A 22,309-nucleotide genomic window follows, 5' to 3' on the forward strand; every position below is an offset into this window, starting at 1 on the left:
ATTCACACCTGTCCAGCCCACCCAACCCCCCAAAAACCCTTCTGTGTTTTTACCAAATCAGCACAAAAACAAGTCATAAAGCCCGTCAAGCAACCGGGGATGTCGGCAAAGCATGGTTTAGATGACATGTGGAGTCCTTGAGTCCAAGAGAACGTGTGGGTGGCTACGACAACACAAAGAAGGCTCTGCCTGTTTGTGTGTGTTGCATGTCAACTTTGCCAGTAAACATGCAACTTTGCCGATTATATTCTTTCATTTTTTTAAAAAAACAGTTCTTTCTGAAGGAGAGTATTTGTAGCTCAGGGTTGAAATGACAGGGTCCTTAGTGTACTCTGAGCTTGGTTGTTTTCTTGTAGACGTTTCATTACCCAACTAGGTAACATCATCAGTGCTAGAAGGGAGTGTGGTTTGGGGGGAAGGAGGAGGAGGAGGAGAGGAGGAAGAGGAGGAGGAAGAGGAGGAGGAGAATGACTTTGCGATGACTACAAGAAAACAACCAAGCTTAGAGAGCACTGAGGGCCCCGTTCAGAATCCGGTGGGGTTGTCCACCCTCTCTTTCTCCTGTCCAACTGCAGGCCTGTGAACATCTGAGCGAAGAAGAGCAGATCCAAGAAGAAGAATGGGCTCTTTACATGTTCAACAGCCAAAGAGCTCAGAAGCTCGCGATCGACGAGGAGAGCGATGTTTTCTCCAAGAACATCGCGGAAGGCTCCGAATTCCACTCCACTCTCTATCACCTCCTGAAAGACACCGGGAGCAAAGACGCCATGGACCGCGTCAGGCAGAGCAACTACCTCTTCATCGATGCCGTCTACCAATTGCTCTTGGCCACCAGGGTGCTGACGTACTCCTAACACACACAAAAGCCGCTTTTTAAGAACTTTATTAGAGTTGAAAGACACTCCAGTCAACTAAGAGGTGGAAGAAATCACGCTTCAGACATTTTTTAAAAAAAAGAAAGGAAAAAATAAATAAGCCATTTATGGATAGACTACGGGCCCTGAAATTTGTTTTTTTTAAAAAATATATATATTTTGTTTCTATAAGCTCTTTGGTGAGATTTGGGGTGGGTTGGTGGGAGGGGAGAGAACGATGGACAAAATTAAAAACAATAAGGCGTTGCAATCGTTCAGAAGATCCACTTCCTTGGCTGGAAAAGAATGAATCGTATTTTGTTTCTGAATGGCATGGTCCCGAATTATTAACAGAAATATTAGATGATGCATTAAAATTGCATTTTCTCTACAGTCAGACATTTAAAATGGGATAAACCTAAATTGCTTGATTATTCAATTTAAGACTACATGCTGAACAGACTCCAGAAGAGGGTTTTGTTTCCCAGCCTTGGCAAACTCTAAGGTGGGTGGACTTCAACTCCCAAAATTCCCCAGCCGGCCAGGGGAATTCTGGGAGCTGAAGTCCACCCACCTTAAGGATGCAGTAGAGAAAAACAAAACAAAACCCATTCTGAATACTGCTGAATTATACAGGCGGGGGTCCGTGGTGGAGGAGACGCGTGTATGGCCACAAGAATTTCTGTACAGAGGTCCAAGCGGTCCCAGTGCCCTCGGGGGAGGCCTCCACAGGTTGATGGAAGGAAAATCCCATGACAAAAGTTATCAGGATGGCAAAGAGCACAACGGCAAAGACGGAGACGCAGAGGGCTTTGCTAATCCCGGAGAAGAAAGTCCTAAGAGCCCAAGAAGACACTCTCGTACACCTGCAGAAGAGAGGAGGGGAAAAAGCATGGAAAAGTAGACATGGCCTCCTTCATTCCAAAGTCTAAGAACTCACCAAGTGAGGAATAGAACTCACAGCCCCCTGATGATTGGGTCAAAGTCACCTAGCTGGCCTGTATGCCAGGGGTGAAATCCAGCAGGTTCTGACCGATTCTGCAGAATCGGTAGTGGAAATTTTGAGTAGTTCGGAGAATTGGCAAATGCCACCTCTAGCTGGCCCCAGAGTGGGGAGGGAATGGAAATTTTACAGTATCCTTCTCCGAGGAATGGGGAGGGAATGGATATTTTGCAGTATCCTTTCCCCAGGAGTAGGGAGGGAATGGAGATTTTGCAGAATCCTTCCCCCGGGAGCAAGGAGGGAATGGAGATTTTGCAGAATCCTTCCCCCGGGAGCAAGGAGGGAATGGAGATTTTGCAGTATCCTTCCCCCGGGAGCGGGGAGGGAATGGAGATTTTGCACAATCCTTCCCCCGGGAGCAGGGAGGGAATGGAGATTTTGCAGTATCCTTCCCCCAGGAGTGAGGAGGGAATGGAGATTTTGCAGTATCTGCTGAACAAAACTCTGCATTGGCAACAGGAAGGGCATCTCGCCAGTAAACATTCAGCTCCATTCAGTTGCCCAGACTCCACCCTGCCAAGGATTATGGGGTCGGTAAGAGAAGATGATTCCCACAAAGCATTTGTCTTGCTCCTTTCCTTCTAGACTTACAGTGAGCGTAGGCTCCATTTTGTCGTGTTGGCTTCCTTTTCGCTCAACTTTCGTCCTTTACCTCCCTGGATCTCCGGAGCTGCCGGTTCCTGAAGAGAAGCCCTGTAAGGGGTGATTTAGATTCTGGATTAAAAAGACCCTGCTCATCCAGGATGGTTCTAGATCATCGCTTCTCAAGCTTTGTAATGTTAAGATATAGGGACATTGGCTTCCATAATTCCCCAGCCATCATGCTTTCAAGATGTGTGGACTACAACTTCCAGAATTCCCCAGCCAGGATGCTAACTGGGGAATTCTGGGAATTGAAGTCCACACATCTTAAAGTTGCCTCAGTTGAGAAGTATTGCTCTAGATGGTGAACCTTTTTGGCATTGAATGCCCAAACTTGAATGTGCATGTATGTGCATGCACGTGCACTGGAGTGCCCGGAAACCCAAAGACCAGCTGGCCAGCATGCACATGCCTGTTTTGGGGCTGGCTTTTTTGGTGTTTTATGGCTGTTTTTGGGATGTTTTTCAGCCAGTTTTTGACCTGAAAACCAGCCTGAAAACAGCCTGAAAAATGGTCCAAAAAACCAGAGTCAAAATGGCCTGAAAACAGTGCGAAAAACAGCCTGAAAATGGACTGGTAAATGGCCCAAAAAGCAGCCTGGTTTTTGGGCTGTTTTTCAGATTTTCAGGCCGGTTTTGGGGCTGTTTTTGACCTGAAAACCGGCTTAAAAACAGACTGAAAAATGGCCCCCAAATAGCCTCAAAAAGGCCCGAAAAACAGCTGGAAAATGGCTGTTTTGGACCGCTTTGGGGGCCGTTTTCCGATGCCTATGAAAACCAGCTGGCCGGCATGCATGCCCACAGAGAGGGAGGGCTCTGGCATGCGTGCCATAGGTTCGCCATCATGGTTCTAGATTGCCATGTTGATAGCGTCTCCAGCAGAGTCACGATTCACCTGCCTTGTTCTTTAACCACCTAGAACAAATCCTCTTTCTGTGCTTAGAGAAATGAGTGGCTTCTAGGGGAGAAACTCCCGTCTTTAGGGTGCCAGGAGGAAAAATGAGACTCACTCTAATTCGAGTTGTTCTTCCTCCGACTCTGTCCAGGATGTTGAGCTGATGAGGCGCTGTAACGAGGGCCGTTTTTCTCCTTGTTTGGTTCCTCTGACACTCCTAAAGAAAAGGTGAATCAAACAGGCTTTCTTTAAAAAGAAAATTTGGCTGCTTTTTTTTCATTAAATATTCCCCCCTCCAAGAAAAGTACAGGAAGGAAGGGAAAGGAAAGAAGAGGGAGAAAGAGAAAAAAGAGTAAAGGGGGAAAGAGGGAGGGAGGAAAAGAGAGGGGAGGGGAGTGGAGGAGGATGAGGGGGAGAGGAAAGGAGAGGGAAGGGGAAGGAGAGGGAAGGGTAAGGAGAGGAGGGGAAGGAGAGGGGAGGAGAAGAACCAGCAGGGAAAAAAAGCTTTTAAAAAGCTAAAAAAATAGCTTCCGACGATCGCGCGGCTCACAGCTATTTTTTTAAAGTTTTTTAAAGCATTTTTTCTTGGGCAAACGGGCAGGGAAAAATGCTTTAAAAGGCTAAAAAAATAGCTGAAAGTGAGAAAAAGTTGGCCACGTCCACCCAGTCACATGACACCCACCACCATCACCAACCATACCCACAGAACCGGTTTCAGCGGGGGGATTAGATTTTACCATTGTGTTACTTAGAACCCTGACATTGGGATGCTGTCAGGAGAAGGGAACAATTAAGGAGCAGGGGTCGACTCGAGAGTGAAGGCAGAGGCGTATGTTGAATGGCCCCTCCCATAGGGAATAGGCGGGAGCAAACGGGGAGCGGTGTTTGTGAGAGACAATTAGTTCGTTTATTATTGTGTAGATTTGTTTAATCTGAGTTTGCGCCTCACAGAGACTCTCTGCCAGGTGTTTCATTGTACAGTGTGACAACTAGAAAAGTTCTCGGCCTGGCAACTATCCAAGGACTGATAAGGTCTGTTGTTGCAATTACACCTTGAAAGACTGTTTGCCGGGACTTTTTCTGGATGTGAATGGTAGGAATTCACATTAACCAAATTGCGGGACAAGGAGTCTGTTTCGTGGTTCTATTAAGCCTAGGTTCATGATGGCGAACCTATGGCACGTGTGCCATAGCTGGCACATGGAGCCATTTGTTAGGGCACGCAAGGCGTTGCCCTGTCAGTTGACTTTGGCCTTCTTTTGAGGCCGTTTTTCGCCCTCCGGAGCCTTCGAGAGGCTTCCCTGAAGATTCCAGAGGGCAAGAAACGGCTCTACGAGTTGGTCCATTCCCAAACTTCCAGTTTGTCTGTAGGGCCGGTTTTTCATGTTCTGGAGGCTTCGGGGAAGTCCCTGAAGCCTCCGGAGGGGCTCCGGGGGGCGGGGGAGGCTGTTTTCGCCTTCCCCAGGCTCCTAGAAAGCGTCTGGAACCTGGAGAGGGCGAAAAAAGCATCCCAAAAGCAGCGGGGGGAGGTGTTGGTCGCACTCGCATGTGCGCTGGGTCACGCGCATAACATTATGCGTGTGGCATGCCTGTGCATGACCCCCCTGCACTCCCCCTGCTTTTGGCAAGTGACCCTAGGTCATAACGTAGCTCTCTTAGGGGTGCACGCAGGCCCAAATGCACAATGCCCTACGTACCAACTCGAGCGCCTGTTGAATTTTTCATTCCGGTTGTTTCCATCCGCTTCGTTCATCTGCGCCTTTGTAGGAACAGGGAAAGGAGGAGAGGTCACCATGTAAGTGCAGCTACTACTTTTAAAGTGAAGGAACGGGGGTTACTACTGGAAAACGCCTACATACCAGTTGCAAAAAAGTGATTGCATTTCCATTACTGTTCCTAGGCATGGGTGCAGTGCTAACTCTGCGTAGTGATGAAGGCTACACAAAACAAGAAACACTATTTGATCAGTTAGGTACGGTACATCCTGCAAGGCGCCTGCGGTTCTGAATCTAGGCAAAGGTGAGGCTCGGGTGAACGAAGCAGAACTTCTAAACCAGTGTTTTTCAACCTGGGGGGGGGGATAGCAGTGTTCCAATATCTCAGGGGCTGCCACAAAGAAGAGGGGGTCAACCCATGCTCCAAAGCACCCAAAGGCACGACAAGAAGCAATGGGTGGAAACCAGAGATGGGTTGCTCCCGGTTCGACCCAGATTGGCTGAACCGGTAGTAGCAGCGGCAGGAGGCTCTGCCCACACACCCAGACACTTCTGTGCATGCGCAGGAACACACCTGAACTGGCAGTAAAAAACAATTGGCAACCCACCACTTGTGGAAACTAATCAAGGACAGAACCAAGCGAGAAGTAAGAAATTTCTTGATAAGTGAGAACAATTAATCAGTGGAACAACTTGCCTCCAGAAGTTGTAAATGCTCCAACACTGGAAGTTTTAAAGAAGAGATTGGACAACCAATTCTCTGAAATCATGGTATAGGTTTTCCTGCCCGAGTAGAGGGTTGGACTAGAAGACCTCCAAGGTCACGTGTTATTCTGTGATTCTGGGAGCTGCAGTCCCCTAAAATTGTCAAGGTTGAAAAACACGGTTCTAAGCCGATTTAAGAGGTTGCATGGAGTTCCATCGCTGATTTCGCAAATGGGTACTCGTCACTGAACAGAACATGTCGTAAAAACTCTACAAAATCCTGGGCCCAACTCCCCTTTCTACATCCAGCCTCTCTTATTGTTACCAACTACAAATAAAGAGAGATAGAAGGACACACAGTGGCTCTTCTCTGCACAGGAACGTCACTCATCTGGGCCATGTAAAGCAGGGGTCCCAAACCTTTGGGGCACCGGGAACCGATTCCGTGGAAAATGATTTTTCCTTGGACCAGGGTGGTGATATGTTATGGTTTTGCACGCTACCTACACTGTTTCCCCCAAAATAAGACCCCCCTGGATAATAAGTCCAAATGGGCTTTTGAGTGCATTCACTAAAATAAGCCCTCCCCCCCAAAATAAGCCTTCCCCTAAAATATTTAAATGCATGTGCAGCAGGCCCCCACCAGTTCCTGCGGGAGAAGGGGGAAACATGCCCCACCCACCCCACATGCACCTGCCATCCACGCGGAATGGCTTCGTGGAGGGCGCTCCTGCAAACCCTAGCTCCTGCGCCCCTTCTCTTAGTGGCGGCTGCAAAAAGAGAGGCAGGCCCAGCAACATTAGGGCTGGCAAGAGTGCGCCAGAAATAGAGACAGAACTCCCGCCCCTCTCTGGATCAGCTGATCTACAGGTTGCGGGCCGAGGTTAAGGGGCCTCCTGCACCTCAAAATAATAAGACCTCCCTGAAAATAAGGCCAAACACTTATTTTGGGGGGTCAAAAGAAAATATAACCCTGTCTTATTTTCGGGGAAACGCAATAGATCTTCGCATGCGCTGATAAAGTTTGCTTGTGCAGCCCAGATCCTAACAGGTCACGGATTGGTACCGGTTCGCAGCCCAGGGGTTCGGGTTGTAAATTATGGGATCTAAGAAAAGCAACGTATTACAATAGTTAATGGGAGCACTAAAAGCATAGAAGGTCCACAGACTTTAGCTAGGTAAAGAATTACATTTTCCAGCCAGTTCCTCAGCAGCAACTATTTAAATGAAATGTGATCTGCATTTTTTATATCGACAAGCAACCGAATGATCAAATGCGGATAAAACAACATTACAAATATTTCACAGTCTCCAAAGAAATATATGGTTCGGACTACCATATATTCATTATTTCAATGTGGGGTGTTTTTTTTTAGAATCCACCAGTTTATATGACATATGAGAGGATCCCAACTGCTGCAGAAACTCAATTATCACAGTATTTGTAATTTGACTCACAGGGTCAAATATTGGTATTTCAAGCTGTAATTTTGTTCACACTTAAGAACAATTTTGGAGCGAGACTGAGGTCAGGAATTGGTTGGTAAATGAATAAATAGCACAGATAAAAGGCTAAAGCCAAGCACAGATACTTTCCTTGATTTTTTTTTTAAATTCTTACCACCAACTTGAATTTCCTGCTTAATTAATACACAGTTTTTTCAAAATCCTATAGCTCACGTTACCCATTTTTCCTCCTTTCCCAAAATCATCAAACTTACTTCTGATCTTAGTGAAGTCAGTGAAAGTGGATCATTCTCAATTGCAGCATCCAATCTGGGTTGGTCATCTGGACTCAAAATGTACTCTTCCAAGCTTTTGGACTCGTGCTGGAACCTATTCTCAGGGAATCTCTCTCTAGCAATGTGCTTGTGCTTTGGGCTATTCTGTATGTGTTATTTATATGGTGCCTGGTTTTGTGTGGCTTTTTAGTTGTTGACTAGCCGATAATCCACCGTTGCCCCGGTATTTATTTATCCTAATTCTGCATTAGGTTGGAGCCACCTTGTGGAGTACTGTGAAGCTGTTACCATGGCAACTCCACTGTGCTGTACAGTAGACACCATTTTAAGGCACAACAGGCTGCATCTGAACACTATCACACTAATGCACACTATTACTGTCAAAAGTACTGATTTGACACTGAGGTTATAATTCATTCCTTTTCGTTTCAGCAGCCCAGGCATTCCAGAGTTATGCTGGAACACACACACATCGACACCCCCCCCAAAGGGTATTAGGGGTGTCTTACCCCGCCACAGTATTTGTTTCCAGAGAGTAAAGGCAAATCAACAACTAAAAAGCCACACACAACCAGGCACCATATAAATGCCACGTACAAAATAGTCCAAAACATACACACAAAAACACAACACATTCTGGTAGAGAGAAATTCCCTGAGGATGGGCTGCAGCCTGAAAATTCAGGAGGATCTCCAGTCCCGGTGACCAACCCAGATTGGATCCTGCAACATTATCCCGGGACATGTATATTTGCCTTCATTCATGATTCTCAATTGCATCTAAAGGTTCACTAGAAATATGAATTCAAATACATGCTCCAATTATTATCCCATCCTCCCAGATGAGGAGGTGTGCAAAGAAATTGTATTTCAAAGTAGCTTAAGTAACTCATGATAAACATTGAAATGTAATGTTTTTAACTTTCAAGAAGGACATTTAAGACACCTGTCTGAAATCCAGATGGCTGTTTTGTTTGATTTACCAGCAATGTGGGATGAGCATAATACAAGGGATGAACATACCCAACTGAATTTGTAAATACTTTTTTTTAAAAAAATTGGAATGAAACATCATAAAGACATTTTAATCTGCATGAACGATTTGTGCACCGTTTTATATTCGCCAGTTTACTTCAGTAAGAGCCTCGGTGGCACAGTGGTTAGAGTGTTGTACTGCAGGCTACTTCTGTTGACTGCCGGCTGCCTGCAATTTGGCAGTTCAAAGGTCAACAGGCTCCAGGTCAACTCAGCCTTCCGTCCTTCCGAGGTGGGTAAAATGAGGACCCAGATTGTTGGGGGCAGTAGGCTGACTCTGTCAACTGCTTAGAGAGGGCTGTAAAGCACTATAAAATGGTATATAAGTCTAAGTGCTATTATGCAGAAAACAAAGTATTGGAAGTCCAACTCTCCCAACTGCAAATTTGGCTCTGTGATTCTCTGAAAACCATGGCTCCTGAGTTTTTGACCACATATTAATTGCAGTTGCAATACTTACTATCACCCATCTCATGAGCTACAATCTAGAGGGACCACAAACACAGAATTCTGTTCAGTGTGAAGAGAACAAATTGAAAAAGGGAAGGAAAAAAAAACCCAAGGAGACTGAATTGAAAAGACCTGGCCACAAAATAGTACAAATTCAAGGCATTATGCAAGAAAACGGTAAACAATTTCCAGGGGCATCATTGGAAACTTTAATGGACTCGGATTATGCATTTTGCAAGGCTGCGAAAAGAGAGGAGGGGAAAAAAAGAGAAATGGCAAGAATTGTTCAAAAGCATCACAATCGGATTGTGAAGGCTGTACAAAGTGCAAGAAGAGCAGGCAGAAAGCAAGGTGCTTGCAACGTGTGTACCTTGAGGGAACCAGAGAGTTTTTTAATTGAAGAGTCATCTGAAAGTGCAAAAGAAGTGGAAGAATATACATTAATCAGGGAAGCAAGGAACGTCAATAAAACTAGACGAGGGACTTGTGGGATGGAGATCTCTGTAGTTTAGTCTGGATTTGGGGGAGCAAATTGGTTTGAAGAAGATGTCCAGAGTAGGATCACCTCTTCCATTGCTCAGCGGATGGCCATTTGTTTGCCTTTCCTTGGGTTGCCCTAGGTCCAGGCGTGAGATTCAAATAATTTAACAACCAATTCTCTGCTCTAATGACTGGGTGGGCAGGAGGCATGACAGGCAGCACTCAGCCTCCTGCACTCCCTGGAAGCAAAAATGGGCTGTGGGTGTGTGTGCTGCCCATTCCCGTACCCCATGTTGGGCCTAGTAGGCCTTCCTGCAGCGGGAGCTTGCAACTGGCTGATAACCTGGCGTTGCCCGGGTATTTATTTATAGGGGGGAAATGTCCGGACGAAATGTAATTTCTAATGTTGGATATTCCTTACTAGAGGGAGTCCCCTTGTGGAAATTACCATGCTGTTACCATGGCAACTCCACTGCACTGTAAGTAGAAGCCATTTTAAGGCACAACAGGCTGTATCTTAACATAACCTGGTCAAAATCAACTTAGTTGGGTTGATGGATGGGGCTATGTGTTTCACAGAAAAAGTCCGGCATGATCATGTAATAATGGGAATAGCTGAAGGAGGCACCATCGAGCCGCGGTGGCACAGTGGTCAGAGTGCAGTACTGCAGGCTACTTTTGCTGCCTGCCAGCTGCCTGCAACTGGGCAGTTCGAATCTCATCAGGCTCAAGGTTGGACTCAGCCTTCCATCCTTCCAAGGTGGGTAAAATGAGGACCCAGATTATTGGGGGCAATAGATTGACTCTGATATCCCTTTAAAGAGGGCTGTAAAAGCACTGTGAAGCGGTATATAAGTCTAAGGGCTACTGCTATTGCCTAATTTGAGCCTAGGGCATGCACAACACACAGCATTAATGGACTTCCACACATAGTCATTCTACACAGCATCTGATTATTTACACCAGCAGCCTCCAAACACAGCAACTTTAAGACTTGAGGACTTCAACTCCCAGAGTTCCCCAGCCAGCTTTGCCAAGGTGATGTGGCCAAGCTATGCTAGCTGGGGAACTCTGGGAGTTGAAGTCCTCAAGTTTTAAAATTGCCAAGTTTGGAGGCTTCTGCTTTAGACCACCAAACTTGCCCTGGAGAGGAAAGGCAGGGAAGATGATGTTGCCATTGTTTCAGTCCACATCGCCTTGGCGGTTACCTCGGTCCCCCAAAGAGCTGAAGGACTTCTCATTCTGGAGTAATAGCTCTTTCAGCTCTTCCAATTCTGCGTGTTCTCTTGCGTATGTACGCTTTAAGTTCTCCACGTGCTGAATCATCACTTCTACTGCCTTACTGACCCGGCTTTCCTACGGAAGAAAAGGTAGGGAAGGACAGAAGGCAACTGGTGTTTGTTGTGGCCCATCAGTGGCCAGCAGATCTGGCAGCAGACTCGGACAGTGAGAAGGTTGAAGAGGAACATGAGCCAGTCCTGGAGTCTGGGGAAGGCTCTGACGAGGGCTCTGTGTCGGAAGCAGAGAGGGGGCCAGGGCCGTCTGACATTTATCAGCTGCCTTCGGAATCAGATACCAGTGTGGCAGAAGAACAGTTAGAGCCTGTTCCCAATGTGCACATGCACAGAGCTGCCAGGAGAAGGGAACAGCTGAGGAACAAGGGCCAACTCGGGAGTAAAGGCACAGCTGGACAGCAAATGGCCCCTCCCATAGGGAATAAAGAGGACCGAAAGGGGAGGGGAGTTTGCAGGAGACAATTAGTTCAATTCATTAGGGTGAAAATCTGTTCCTGACTTCTTGCCAAGTAATTGCTGCTACAGCATGGAGTTTGGAAGATATCGGCCTGGCAGCTCTCCAAGCCTGACCTAGGTCTGTAGTTGTGAAATCTCATGAAAGACTGTTGGCCGGGACTTTGCTGGAGAGGAATTCCCTTTCACCTAAATAAAAGGGATTTTATCGAGACAAGGAGACGGCTTCGTGTTTTTGGGAATCCTAGGTCAGAAAAGTGTTGTCTTCGTCGACTGTTTCATTTTGGGGGAAAATAGTGGGCTTGTATAAGCACGACACCACATCAAGTGACCCATCTTCTTTTGAGCAAAAGAATTCAAAGATTGGGTACCAAAGTACTGTGGTTATTGTTCGAACTCTGCCCGGATTCCAGAAAAGGTTGTATAAGTTAAATCAGTTAACTTTGGAATGGCCATAGAGGAATTGGCTAATTTAGGGATGGCCATAGAAAAATACAGGTAGTCCTCAAGTTATGACCAAAATTGGCCCCAACATTTATGTTGCTAAATGAGACATCTATTAAGTGAGTTTGTCCCATTTGATGATGGTTGAACTAAGTGAACCACTGCAGTTGTTAAATGAGTAAGCCTGTTGTTAAGTGAATCTGGCTTCCCCATCGACTTTGCCCATCAGAAGGTCACAAAAGGTGGATCACAGGTGACACTGCAACCATCGTAAATGTGAATCAGTGAATCAAGGATCTGAACGTAAATCATGTGACCGTGGGGATGGATGCTGCAATGGTTGTAAATGTGAAAAATGGTCGTAAGTCACTTTTTTCACTGCCGTTGTAACTTTGAATGGTCCCTAAGTGAACTTTTGTAAGTTCGAGGACGACTTGTGGAAAGAAGCAATTTTCAAGGATCCAGAAGTGGAATCAAACTGAACAAGTATTGGACTCTACAACACACCTGGCAGCTAGTTGTGATTTATGATGTTGCAGGCGTCCCTAACTCCCGGGTTTTGGCCCACTGCCAGGCTGTGACCTATTCGGAATTGGGCTGCGCGAGTGGCTGGCCAGAGTGCATGTGTGCAGGTTAACTTATGTGAGTGGAGGGCCAGTGGACACTTGCACATATGCGTGCTTGCCTGTCACTTGGTTGTGCCAGTTCCTTTCTCCCCACACATATCTCAGCCAGGCCACCAAGCCACAAAGGTTGGGGACCACAAGTCTACTGGATTCTGTAACCACATTGATGGTGGTGAGGGTGCATCAATGTTTATTAGGCTGGAGAAGAATGCCACATAACTTTTAAGGAAAAGAATATGGTGGCAAGCAGTGGTGGGATACGACCGGTACGCCCCAGTACGGGCATACTGGTGCCTGCTGGGAGCACCAGGTACCGTTCCGGTGCTTCGGAGGGCCACCCAACCAACTGAGCTCCTTACCTATATTTGAACTGTTTGGGGCTTCCGCGCATGCGCATGGAGTGTACGGTGTCTGTGCGACGCTCCGTCGAGCAGCTGGAGCATCACGGAGGCGTCACAAAGTGTCACGGGTGGTAAGTATCCATTCCCGTGCTGCACAAGTGCGTGCTGCGCGCATTCATGTGGTGGACGCCCGGCCCCATTGCACCATACCGGTTGCAACAAAATCCGGAACCCACCATCGGTGGCAAGGTATGTATGAAGCAGGAGTGTAGTGCCAACCATTTGCTAAAGAATTCTTATTCCATAGAGATGAGTAAGAACGAAGGACGCCCTGTTATTGTTCCGTCAAGGAAAAGGGTGTGAGACTCAATGAAAAGATTGGCAAATTCCACAGATTGATATTGCAAATCAAGAGTTAAGGTTGGACCAGGGGTGAAATCAACTTACCTTCGCTACTGGTTGGCAAATGTGAGCGCGCGGACATTCTGCGTATGCGCAGAGCGTTGAAAATGGGACGTGATGACGTCCGGGTGGGTGGGTGGAGCCTCCCGCCACCACCACTACCGGTTCACCCGAACCAGATAGAATCGGCTGAATTTCACCACTGGGCTGGACCAATGCTAAAAGAGCTTCTCTACTTGAGACACATAGTCTTGAATTTTGTCTTGGAGAAACCGATATTACAAATAAGCAGCTCATCCTTTTCAAACTTCAGAAAAAATAAGGTTTTGAGAGGCCAGAATGATTCTTCAGGCAAAATGCTACATAGAATATTTAAGGTGGCAGAGTGTTTGGGTAAGATGAAAAGCTTCTTCACAACTTAAAACATCAATTAAAATATTGTTAAGACATGATGCTGCTATTCAGAAGTTCACAGAACTTCTCAATCACAGTAGCCTAAGTCCGGTATCTAAAATTCTTGAACCATAGCTCTACTATACTTTTGCAACGCCTAACAATAATGCTTGGACTGTATTAGTAAATCAGGATTAAAACTATCACCAACACAATACAGAGGACAAATCAAGGGAATATCTGCTTTTACAGGTTGTGTGACGTAACACCGGCCACAAAGGTTGCATCACAAATGCCTTTGCAGATTTATTCAAACTTGTAGCGATTCAACTTGCTCTTTTGAATCAATAAGGAAGTTATTTTTTTCACTAGAAACTCAAGAATATTAAATCCTTATGTTTCATCTCTTCCTTATCTTGTTGGTTCATATTTCTTTCTGGCTGACTAACTTCCACAAGCTTTCCAAATCCCACCATCATTTACAAACAGAATTTGCTAAGATAGGATTCTTCCCGAACAGTGTTTCTCAAGTTTGGCAACTTTAAGATGGGTGGATCCCAGGATTCCACAGTCATCCATACTGACTGGGGAATTCTGAGAGCTGAAGTCCACCCATCTTAAAATTGCCAAAGTTGAGAAACACTGTTCCAGACTCTACTTTCAAAGAACTTTTCATTTGATCTATCCTTCCAAATAGATGGCAACCTCCTGCCAACTCAAAACCAATGATAAAGAATATTCAATTCTGCACATATATATTTTCTGCATGATTACTTGAAAGAACGCCACACCCATAAAACCCAACCAGGTGGCAACATCTAACTAACTCTGCCAGATGTTGACTAGTTAAATGAGGTCTGATTTATCATTGTGAAGGAGACAAAGAAATCCCAGGAATGTAGATTGTTTCGGGTGTTAAGGTGGGACTTGAATAATTTAACAACTGGCTGGGTAGGCGTGGCCGGTTAGTCATGTGACTGGGTGGGTGATGTCACTCATCACACCCAGCCCTGCCTCCCAGCCACTTGCCTCAAAGAGGTAGGATTCAGCTGGTTGGGGGCTAATCCCACCACTGGCTGGCCCCGCCCCCACCCATATTTGCCCTGTTTTTTGGCCGCTTTTTTGGTCATTTTCAGGCTGTTTGGGGGTTGTTTTGGGGGCCATTTTCAGACTGCTTTTCGGGCTGCTTTCAGGCTATTTTTTTGGCTGTTATTGGCTGTTTTTCATGTCATTTTCCAGGCTGTTTTTGGCCTGAAAAATGGCACAGAAAACAGCCCAAAAAGTGAGCGGGAGCCGGGCCAGCCAGTGATGGGATTTGCCGGTTTGGTGAACTGCGCAGAATCTTAACTACCGGTTTGCCCGAACCAGTGTGATCTGGCAGAAGCTCACCTCTGGTGTTAAGCCCTGCCTTCCCTACATGTGGGTATTGCAAAAAGAGAGAGGGTGGGTCCATGAAGTCACCAGGAATCAAACTCAGCTTGGAAAAGACCTTTTGATTTTTTTACAATTTTGGATCAGGCAACTTACCTGATGAACAGCTCCCAGCATTTCTGCTTTGCTGGCGATTCTGGTGGCATGATGATTCAGCAGGTCCAGATTCTTCTGCAGCTTCTTCACTATCTCCTGCACCTGGTTATCTTCACTTAGAGAGGCTAACGACTGAACAAAGAACATCCAAGATGTGCACGCAAGCAGAAGGCAAGCATTATACTCTACACAAACGAAGCAACAACGAACGGGACAGCCTTCTGCCAAACATTTAGCTCCAAAGTTGACTTTTGAGCCCTCTGTTTTCAACAGTATAATTGCCATTTGTATTTATAAGCCCACCCATATCCAGTGCAGAGAAATCTCTTTGTCTGTGGCTAGAGATTTGCATGTCTGGAAAACAATATATAATTTGCTATTATTTAATAAATATCTACCCTACCTCTTCTCAGGAACTCAAAGAAGAGATAATGCCGTATTTTTCGGAGTTTAAGATGCACCGGAGTATAAGATGCACCAAGATTTTGAAGAGGCAAGTTTAAAAAAATGGTTTTGTACTCTGCAGACCTTCCAAAAATGGCCCGTTTTTTCCATGCATAGCCTTTAGGAGGCTTATAGAGTGCTCCTGGGGGCTGGGGGGGAATATAAGATTAGATCTTATATTCGGGGAAATAGAGTAGATATAGCACATTTGCTGCTGTCTTTTACTCTCTCGCTTTAAGAATGGCCACAGGTGAGAAACACTTGATCTAGAAGGTCTGCCTTCACCCTCTGAAGCAATAGATGTGTATAACAGAACCCATCTTCCTCCTCCTTACATCAAGTAGTTTCAAGGTGCCAGCAATTTCTTTCCTCAGGCACCCTTCTGCGAGATCCCGAGATCGTTCTTCAAGTCTAACTCTCTTTTCTAAAGTGAAGAGGTCACATTTGAATCCAAGAGACAGCCGCAGAAATTCTGCCTGGAAAACAAAAGAGGAACAAACATCCTTACTAGGCAGATTACCAGCTGGTTAATCTCTCTCGGGGCACATACATATACATATGCATATACATACATACATACATATACTCTGTTTCTCTGAAAATAAGACCTCCCTAGATAATAAGCCCAATGGGCTTCAGAGAGCATGTGCTAAAATAATCCCTCCCCCGAAAACATTTAAACGCATGTGCAGCTGGTTCCCACCATTTCCTGGGGGTGTGTGTGTGTGTGTAATTCTGCTCTTGAAACAGAGGCATTTTGAAAACAACACACATCCAATTGCTGGGGAGGCTCTTTTCACACTTATAGTGGCTGTGTTGCACTCTGAAAAGTGGCTTCCTGCTCAGAATCAGAGTTTTGAATTCAAAGAGTTCAACTCTGAATCATTTTGCACGTGGTTAATTTAATAAGCAATAGATGGCACTAGTGCCCAAAGTAACTATTTGTTTCACTTACCGTATATACTCGAGTATAGGCCGACCCGAATATAAGCCGAGGCACCTAATTTTACCACAAAAACCTGGAAAAGTTATTGACTCGAGTATAAGCCTAGGATGGGAAATGCAGCAGCTACCGGTAAATTTCAAAAATAAAAATAGATACCAATAATGTTTTTGAATATTTATTTCCTCCCCTGGAGTGGGGAGGAATTGGGGATTTCATAGTATCCTTCCCCTGGAGTGGGGAGGAATTGGGGATTTTGCAGTATCCTACCCCTGGAGTGGGGAGGGAATGTGGCTTTCATAGTATCCTATCCCTGGAGTGGGGAGGATTTGGGGGATTTCATAGTATCCTTCCCCTGGAGTGGGGAGGAAATGTGGATTTCATAGTATCCTTCCCCTGGAGTGGGGAGGATTTGGGGGATTTCATAGTATCCTACCCCTGTAGTGGGGAGGAAATGTGGATTTCATAGTATCCTACCCCTGGAGTGGGGAGGATTTGGGGGATTTCATAGTATCCTTCCCCTGGAGTGGGGAGGAAATGTAGATTTCATAGTATCCTTCCCCTGGAGTGGGGAGGATTTGGGGGATTTCATAGTATACTAAGTCAGAAATAACATTGCTGCGTAGCCAGGAGTGTGTCTCAGTCACTTAAACCTCATACATAAATCATTGTACGAGGCGCTCGACGGCGCCTCTTACCTGCCGCGGGTCCCACCAGGACCGGCCAGAGGCACAGCAAGCTCCGGAACCAGAGCGGGAGCCTCCGCCGCATGGCTCAGCTCCGCCAGGGACGCATCCGGCAAGGGGAAAGCGGGGTCCCCTCTCGCGCAGCGGGTGGAGGGCGCGGGGCGGCGGCAGGGCTGGGCTGCCTCCGGGTCCTGCCTCCCGGAGCCCTGGGGCGGCTGCGGGAGTCCGTGGGCGGCGGGGCTCGCTCGGCTTCCAGCAGGGAGGATAAGGAGGGCTTCCCGGAGCCGCGCGCTCGGCAAGCTCGCCGCTCAACTCAGCGCCAGCGCGCCTTCATCTCCGAGCGCCCAGCGGAAGGGCCAAGCCGCTCGCCTCGGAGCCGCTGGAGCTGGGACGCCGCCTCCGCCGCGGAATTTGCTCCAACTCAGCCGCTCCGGCCCATTGTCAGCCGGCTGGTCCCTGCCTTCCCTCCCCTCCTCTCTCTAGCTTAAAGAGACACCGACTTGCCTCGGCTGGAGGCCAGGCACGGGGAGGAGTTGGCGCCAGCCCGGGGAGGGGGCTGTGAGCGGGCGGGCGGGGGGACGGGAGGTAAAAGGCTGGATGGGTTTGGTTGCCAAACCGAGGCGGCTCGCTCGGGGCTCTTCCCTCTCTCCCCACGGGTGGGCAGCGGCCGGAGTTCCCACCGAGGAACTTCGCCGGGCAACTCTCGGTTCGGACGCCAGGGGCGACTGGAACCCGGCATCCTCGGGTTCCGATTCTAACCCCGAAGGAGAGCAAAGCCGGGAAGGGCGTCAAACTCTTCCACCCAAGCTGGGAGCCTGTCACGTTTGGGAGGCTTGCAGCGGCTCACCTGCGTGGAAGTCAGCGGACTACACGCGCATACACAGACACATCCAGACAAACATCCAGACAGACAGACAGACCTCTGGCCCATCAGGAGGTCCAGCAGCCACCGGCCGTCCTTTGACTCGGACGTGGAATGGAAGGGAGTTAACAGAGGAGAGGGAATGGCTGGCGCAGACTGCCCAGCAAGACAAGAGATCCTGGGGCTTTCATAGTATCCTATCCCTGGAGTGGGGAGGATTTGGGGGATTTCATAGTATCCTTCCCCTGGCAGGCTAGGAAATGGAATGAACGAGGGGGCAGGCAGGGGAGGGAAACGAAACGAATAAGTGGCCAGGCAGGCTAGGAAATGGAATGAACGAGGGGGCGGGCGGGCAGGCGAGGAAACAGTCCAGCGGATGGAGCAGAAGCAGCCCCGGGGCTCCGCTGCCGCTCCCCGCATTTTTCTGGACGGGGTCTCGCAGGAAGGAATCCCCTCCTCCTCCAACAGGCAACAGCACTGCCGGATCCAGTTGTAGACTCGAGTATAAGCCGAGCCGGCTTTTTTCAGCCCAAAAAGTGGGCTGAAAAACTCGGCTTATACTCGAGTATATACGGTATTTACATCCAGTTAAACACTAATCCTGCCAGTTAATTCAGCACTGAGGGTTTCCTAACCTACCATATTTTTCGGAGTATAAAATACATCAAGGTTTTGAAGAGGCAAATTAAAAAAATAAGAAGTTTTTGCAATCTGCAAAGCTCCCCAAAACGGTCCGTTTTTCACAAAAACGGCCCCATTCCCCCCCCCCCCAAAGAGCATGAATACCCTTTAGGAGGCTTATAGAGTGCCCCTGGGGTGATGGTGGTGGGGGCAAAAACAATTAGAAAACGGGCCTTTTGTTGTCAAAACCTTTAGAAGGCGTATAGAGTGCGCCTAGGGGCTGTGGGACGCGCAAAATTAAGCAAAAAAAGGCCAGTTTTTTGCTCATTTCTGCCCTCCCCAGTCCCCAGGAGCTCTCTGAAAGCCTCCTAAAAGCTATGAACGGCCATTTTGGTGAAGGGGGCAGGGTTTCAGGAGGCAAAAAATGCTGCATTCAGTGTATAAGACCCAGATTTTCAGCCTCTTTTTTGAGGGAAAAAGGTGCGTCGTATACTCTGAAAAATACGGTATTTCTGTTGGTTAGATCATGAATTCCAAATGGCCCAAAACTACCTCAAAATGATGAAAGTATCACATGGACATAGGATTTAGGTAGATGGAGCAAGGAAGCTCAAATTAACATCCTCTCTCCAATTAATCAGGCCCTAACCTGCCTAACCAGGCCCTAACTCTCCAATTACTTAACCAGGTCCTAACTTAGGGTCGCAGTGGCTAAGTGGCTAAGACGCTGAGCTTGTCGATCAGAAAGGTAGGCAGTTCAGCGGTTCGACTCCCTAGCTCCGTGTAACGGAGTGAGCTCCGGTTACTTGTCCCAGCTTCTACCAACCTAGCAGTTCCAAAGCATGTACAAAATGCAAGTAGAAAAATAGGATCCACCTTTGGTGGGAAGGTTAACAGTGTACCGTGTGCCTTCGGCGTCTAGTCATGCCGGCCACATGACCACGGAGACGTCTTTGGACAGCACTGGCTCTTCGGCTTTGAAACGGAGATGAGCACTGCCCCCTAGAGTCAGGAACGGCTAGCACATATTTGCGAGGGGAAACTTTACCTTTACCTAACCTGCCTCCTTTTCTTAGGAAATACTGGCAGATGCTCAAACTAAACGCATGGACTCTTCACACCCCAAATCCTGCTGTCCCTTCCCCCTCTCCTGGAGACACAGCTAAAAAAGTAGGAAGACATACCAAGAGGAGATAGAAAAACTAACGAATACGCCTATGCTTACCTCCACTTCTTTCTCGTTGGGAGATGCACTGAAATGAGAACAAAAGAGAGAATATTAGTAGAGATACAGACCTGAAATATCCTTTCCTAAGGCCTTCGCAGATAAACTGCAATTCTCCAAATTCCTAATTTGACAACCATTCTGGCCAAAAGGTCTGGTGTTCCAGCACCACCAACATCTCAAGGGGGTTGAAGACCTCAAGATGGAACAAAGTGTACTCTAAGGGAACATCTGCAGAACAATCCTAATGCCATCAGGCAGAGGACAAACTGCCAGTGTTTTAGTTGAACTGACCCAGAATGGCACATCAACTAAAGTACAGAATGTGGAGTTTTAGAGTAAAATTTAAAAAAGAAGTCCCTGCAGATTTTATTCCCTAATTGCTGACTCTAGAGGATGATGCTCGTCTCCATTTCAAGGCCACTGAGCCAGCGCTGTCCAAAGACATTTCCATGGACATGTGGCCAGCATGACATCATGGAGCACTGTTACATTCCCACTGCAATGGTACTTATTTATCTACTCGCATATGCATGCTTTTGAACTGCTAGGTTGGCAAGAGCTGGGATGAGGACAGGAGTTCACCCGGTCACGTGGCTCTCTGGTCTCAAATCCTCAGTCATGAGTCCTTGAGTGCCCACAAAAATTCTAAGTCTAATCTACCTTAACTCCCATGATTGTCCCTTGACAGTTAGTAGGTCAGATTCTTGTAGAGAGCTAGAGCTTGAACTTGCAATAAATCTTTATACTCATTTGAACTGCCTGAATCTCCTGGTTTCCCCGTCACTTGACGGTTACACTAACTTAACAACTGCACTGATTCGCTTAACAGTTGTGGCAAGAAAAGGCATAAAATGGGACAAACTCTGTTAACTCACTTAGCAACATAAACATTGGGCTCAATTCGGGGGTGGGAGTCAGCCAGCTTGCACCAGTTCGAACGAACCGGATGTTAACTTTATATCAGGTTCACTGAACTGGTAGTTGCAAGGACTGGCTGGCCCCACCCACCCTCCCAGGAGTCTCCACACGGCCCGTTTATCATGCCAGGTAAGCGCAGAGCCTGCTCAGAGGCTCTGAGGGGGCAAAAAATGGGCCTCCCAGAAGTCCAGAAACGAGCCTGTATCCGGCCTCCGGAGGGCCTCCATAGCTCAGTGCTGGCTGTTTTTGCCCTCCCGAAGGCTCGAGAAAAGCCTCCGGAGCCTGGGGAGGGTGAAAAATGGGCCTACCAAAAGTACCAGAAGTCTGAAAACGGGTCTGTTTCTGGCCTCCGGGGAGCCTCCAGAGCCCGGGGGAGGTTGGTTTTAGCCTCCAGGAGGTTCGAGGAAAGGCTCCGGAGCCTGGGAATGGCAAAAACTCCCCCCCCTCTTGCCATGGTGCAGGAAGGTGAGTAGGCCAGGCCCACCATGGAACACCCACCCAGCAACCGGGCAGATTAACCGGTTGCTAACATTTTTCAATCCCACCCCTGACTCAATTGTGGTCATAAATCATGGATTACTTATATTTCCTACAAATATTCCAGATAAAAGATAGCAATAGCAATAGCAATAGCAGTAGACTTATATACCGCTTCATAGGGCTTCCAGGCCTCTCTAAGCGGTTTACAGAGAGTCAGCATATTGCCCCCAACAATCTGGGTCCTCATTTTACCCACCTCGGAAGGATGGAAGGCTGAGTCAACCCTGAGCCGGTGAGATTTGAACCGCTGACCTGCTGATCTAGCAGTAGCCTGCAGTGCTGCATTTAACCACTGCGCCACCTTGGCACATTGAGAGGCACATTGTTGTAATAACCATCTTGATCCCCCCCCCCCCCCAAATAACTTGATTGTACAGTATTTCTGAAACCAGATACTCACTTATCCTGGTTCTTTTGGCATGCGAGACTGCTTGACAAATCCTGACATGAAGATGCGCCACCTGCCAAAGAAGAGGAGTCCTAAGCATTGAGCAGGTTGTCTTCCGCAAATGCTCCTTTGCATGAGTGGAAAACTTAAAAATAAAATAAAAAAACCTCCCAGAAAGCTCATATCAGACCAATGCAGCCACTGGTTCATGAGTATTATTACTTATTATTACAGATTTCCTTGGGGTCTTGAAAGACTACAACTTTAGGGGAGGGGGGCAGGGGTGAAATGCTCTGAAGTCTGCTACCAGTTAGTTCGCTTCACACGTGGATGTGTGCAGGCGCATTGCAGGTGCTACCACGCGGCACTGAAAAAGGAGGGCTAAAAAGCCTTTTCTGAGTCTGCAAAGGTAAATAGAATAGCGAGGAGGAGGGAGCAGCTGTGCCACATATTTACATTCGCTAGAAAGAAGGATTTCCTGCTTTCTAGCGAATATATATCAGCACGGCACAGCTGATTGTCACACAGATGATCGCCCGAACCAGTAGCCTTTTTTTAAATTACTGGTTCAGGCAAACCGGTCCGAACAGATAGCATTTGACCCTTGGAGGGGAGAAATTATTTAAGAGGATGTCCCAAATGTGCTTTTTCCAAAAGGCAAATGGACCTTCTTGGGTTT

General features: G+C 47.3%; 2 protein-coding genes across 3 annotated transcripts in view; one reads left to right on the forward strand and one right to left on the reverse strand.

The window, feature by feature from the left end:
• Positions 1 to 1,368, forward strand: part of CASC1 (cancer susceptibility 1) — a 31,264-nt gene extending 29,896 nt beyond the window's left edge. For both annotated transcript variants that reach the window (XM_032221478.1, XM_032221479.1), the window contains exon 15: positions 576 to 1,368. In XM_032221478.1, the coding sequence (XP_032077369.1) occupies positions 576 to 854 (279 nt within the window). In that variant the 3' untranslated portion in view covers positions 855 to 1,368. The remainder of the gene's footprint in view (positions 1 to 575) is intronic.
• Positions 866 to 22,309, reverse strand: part of LOC116511221 (lymphoid-restricted membrane protein-like) — a 68,748-nt gene continuing 47,304 nt past the window's right edge. The window contains exons 27-37 of the mRNA XM_032221090.1: positions 21,643 to 21,703; positions 19,782 to 19,809; positions 15,780 to 15,920; positions 15,001 to 15,132; positions 10,728 to 10,875; positions 9,410 to 9,447; positions 5,253 to 5,330; positions 5,091 to 5,152; positions 3,509 to 3,610; positions 2,449 to 2,550; positions 866 to 1,720 (exon numbers count right to left, since the gene is read on the reverse strand). Of these exons, the coding sequence (XP_032076981.1) occupies positions 1,483 to 1,720; positions 2,449 to 2,550; positions 3,509 to 3,610; positions 5,091 to 5,152; positions 5,253 to 5,330; positions 9,410 to 9,447; positions 10,728 to 10,875; positions 15,001 to 15,132; positions 15,780 to 15,920; positions 19,782 to 19,809; positions 21,643 to 21,703 (1,130 nt within the window). The 3' untranslated portion in view covers positions 866 to 1,482. The remainder of the gene's footprint in view (positions 1,721 to 2,448; positions 2,551 to 3,508; positions 3,611 to 5,090; positions 5,153 to 5,252; positions 5,331 to 9,409; positions 9,448 to 10,727; positions 10,876 to 15,000; positions 15,133 to 15,779; positions 15,921 to 19,781; positions 19,810 to 21,642; positions 21,704 to 22,309) is intronic.

Source organism: Thamnophis elegans, chromosome 7 (assembly GCF_009769535.1).
Source record: "Thamnophis elegans isolate rThaEle1 chromosome 7, rThaEle1.pri, whole genome shotgun sequence".
Classification (NCBI taxonomy): Eukaryota; Metazoa; Chordata; class Lepidosauria; order Squamata; family Colubridae; genus Thamnophis; species Thamnophis elegans.